This window comes from Plectropomus leopardus, unplaced genomic scaffold, assembly GCF_008729295.1.
Source record: "Plectropomus leopardus isolate mb unplaced genomic scaffold, YSFRI_Pleo_2.0 unplaced_scaffold8972, whole genome shotgun sequence".
In the NCBI taxonomy this organism is placed as follows: domain Eukaryota; kingdom Metazoa; phylum Chordata; class Actinopteri; order Perciformes; family Serranidae; genus Plectropomus; species Plectropomus leopardus.
Genome location: NW_024698917.1, coordinates 1 through 1,173, shown reverse-complemented (window position 1 = coordinate 1,173; position 1,173 = coordinate 1). Strand labels below are relative to the sequence as shown.

At 47.8% G+C, this 1,173-nt stretch overlaps 1 protein-coding gene across 1 annotated transcript; it reads left to right on the top strand.

The window, feature by feature from the left end:
- Positions 1-472: 472 nt before the first annotated feature.
- Positions 473-1,145, top strand: LOC121940548 (sodium/hydrogen exchanger 5-like; the record flags this gene model as incomplete). Its single annotated transcript, XM_042483295.1, has 2 exons — positions 473-599; positions 996-1,145. Coding segments are annotated over 2 exons (277 nt in total), but the record flags the coding sequence as incomplete, so codon positions are not given.
- Between the last annotated feature and the right edge of the window lie 28 nt (positions 1,146-1,173).

Here is a 1,173-nt window from a genome sequence, read left to right as displayed (position 1 = left end):
GCTGTTTCTAAATAATTCATCCAAAGTCTGATTAAAGCTGAAACTAACACAAAGTCGTCTGTAGAGTCTAAAGAAGTCACTTTCACCTCTGCAGATGTGTCTGTTTCAGACACTTTGGTGCTGTGAGGAGAAGCTGCGCTCTGTCTGTCTGTCTCACTGCGCTGCTGTCGGACCATCGGCTGTTTGATCCGCCGTGATGAAACGCTGTGGCTGTCAAACACTCAGCTGTTCGACAGTCAAAGTCCTTCACTGCATTTGGTTCTCCACAGCTATTCTTATTATCATTGGCTGTTCGTGCTGTCTGTCAAAACGTGGCTGGGATGCGTTTTATCAACATTCTGTCGACTACGTCTCATATTTCAATCGAGGAAAAGTTATTTTGCGATTGATATCGTTATCGTTTCATCGCCCAGCCCTATGTGTTGCTGATGTGTTGTTGGTATGTTGTTGACGTGTTGTTGATGTGTTCCAGGCGTGAGAACGGCAGCGGTGTGTGTTTGGACCTCCAGGTGATTGATAACGTTCCCGGAGCCAAAGTGGAGGAGGACACAGAGACACACCACGTCCTCGCAGGAAACCTATACAAACCCAGGAGACGGGTAACACACACACACACACACACACACACACACACACACACACACACACACACACACACACACAGACACACACACACACACACTCACTGTAGACTCCTTGAGAATCAGCTGACTAAAGAGGATGTTCCAGGTCCTCACAGAGTCTTGGGATCATTAAAGTCCTTGAGGAGTTTCAAGGGATCCTTGAGGAGGTGGAGAGTGTCCTCCAGAGGGACATCAGACACAGAGTCCTCAGAAACACACTTACTTTGTACACTTACTTTACTTTGTAATCCTGAAGATTTGAGAGCTGAGAGGTGACGATGAAAGTGATCAAACACAAGAAACACACACTGTAGTCACATGATCACTGAGTTCTGACTGTGTGTGTGTGTGTGTGTGTGTGTGTGTGTCCAGTATCAGTCCCACTACAGCCGTCACTTCATGCCTCTGGGGGAGAAGGAGCGTCAGGACCGTGAGGTGTTTCAGAGGAACATGAGGAGCCGCATGGAGACTTTCAAATCCACCCGACACAAACGCCACAAGAAGGAGAGGAGCCTCAAGAAGGTCTCACACACACACACACACACACACA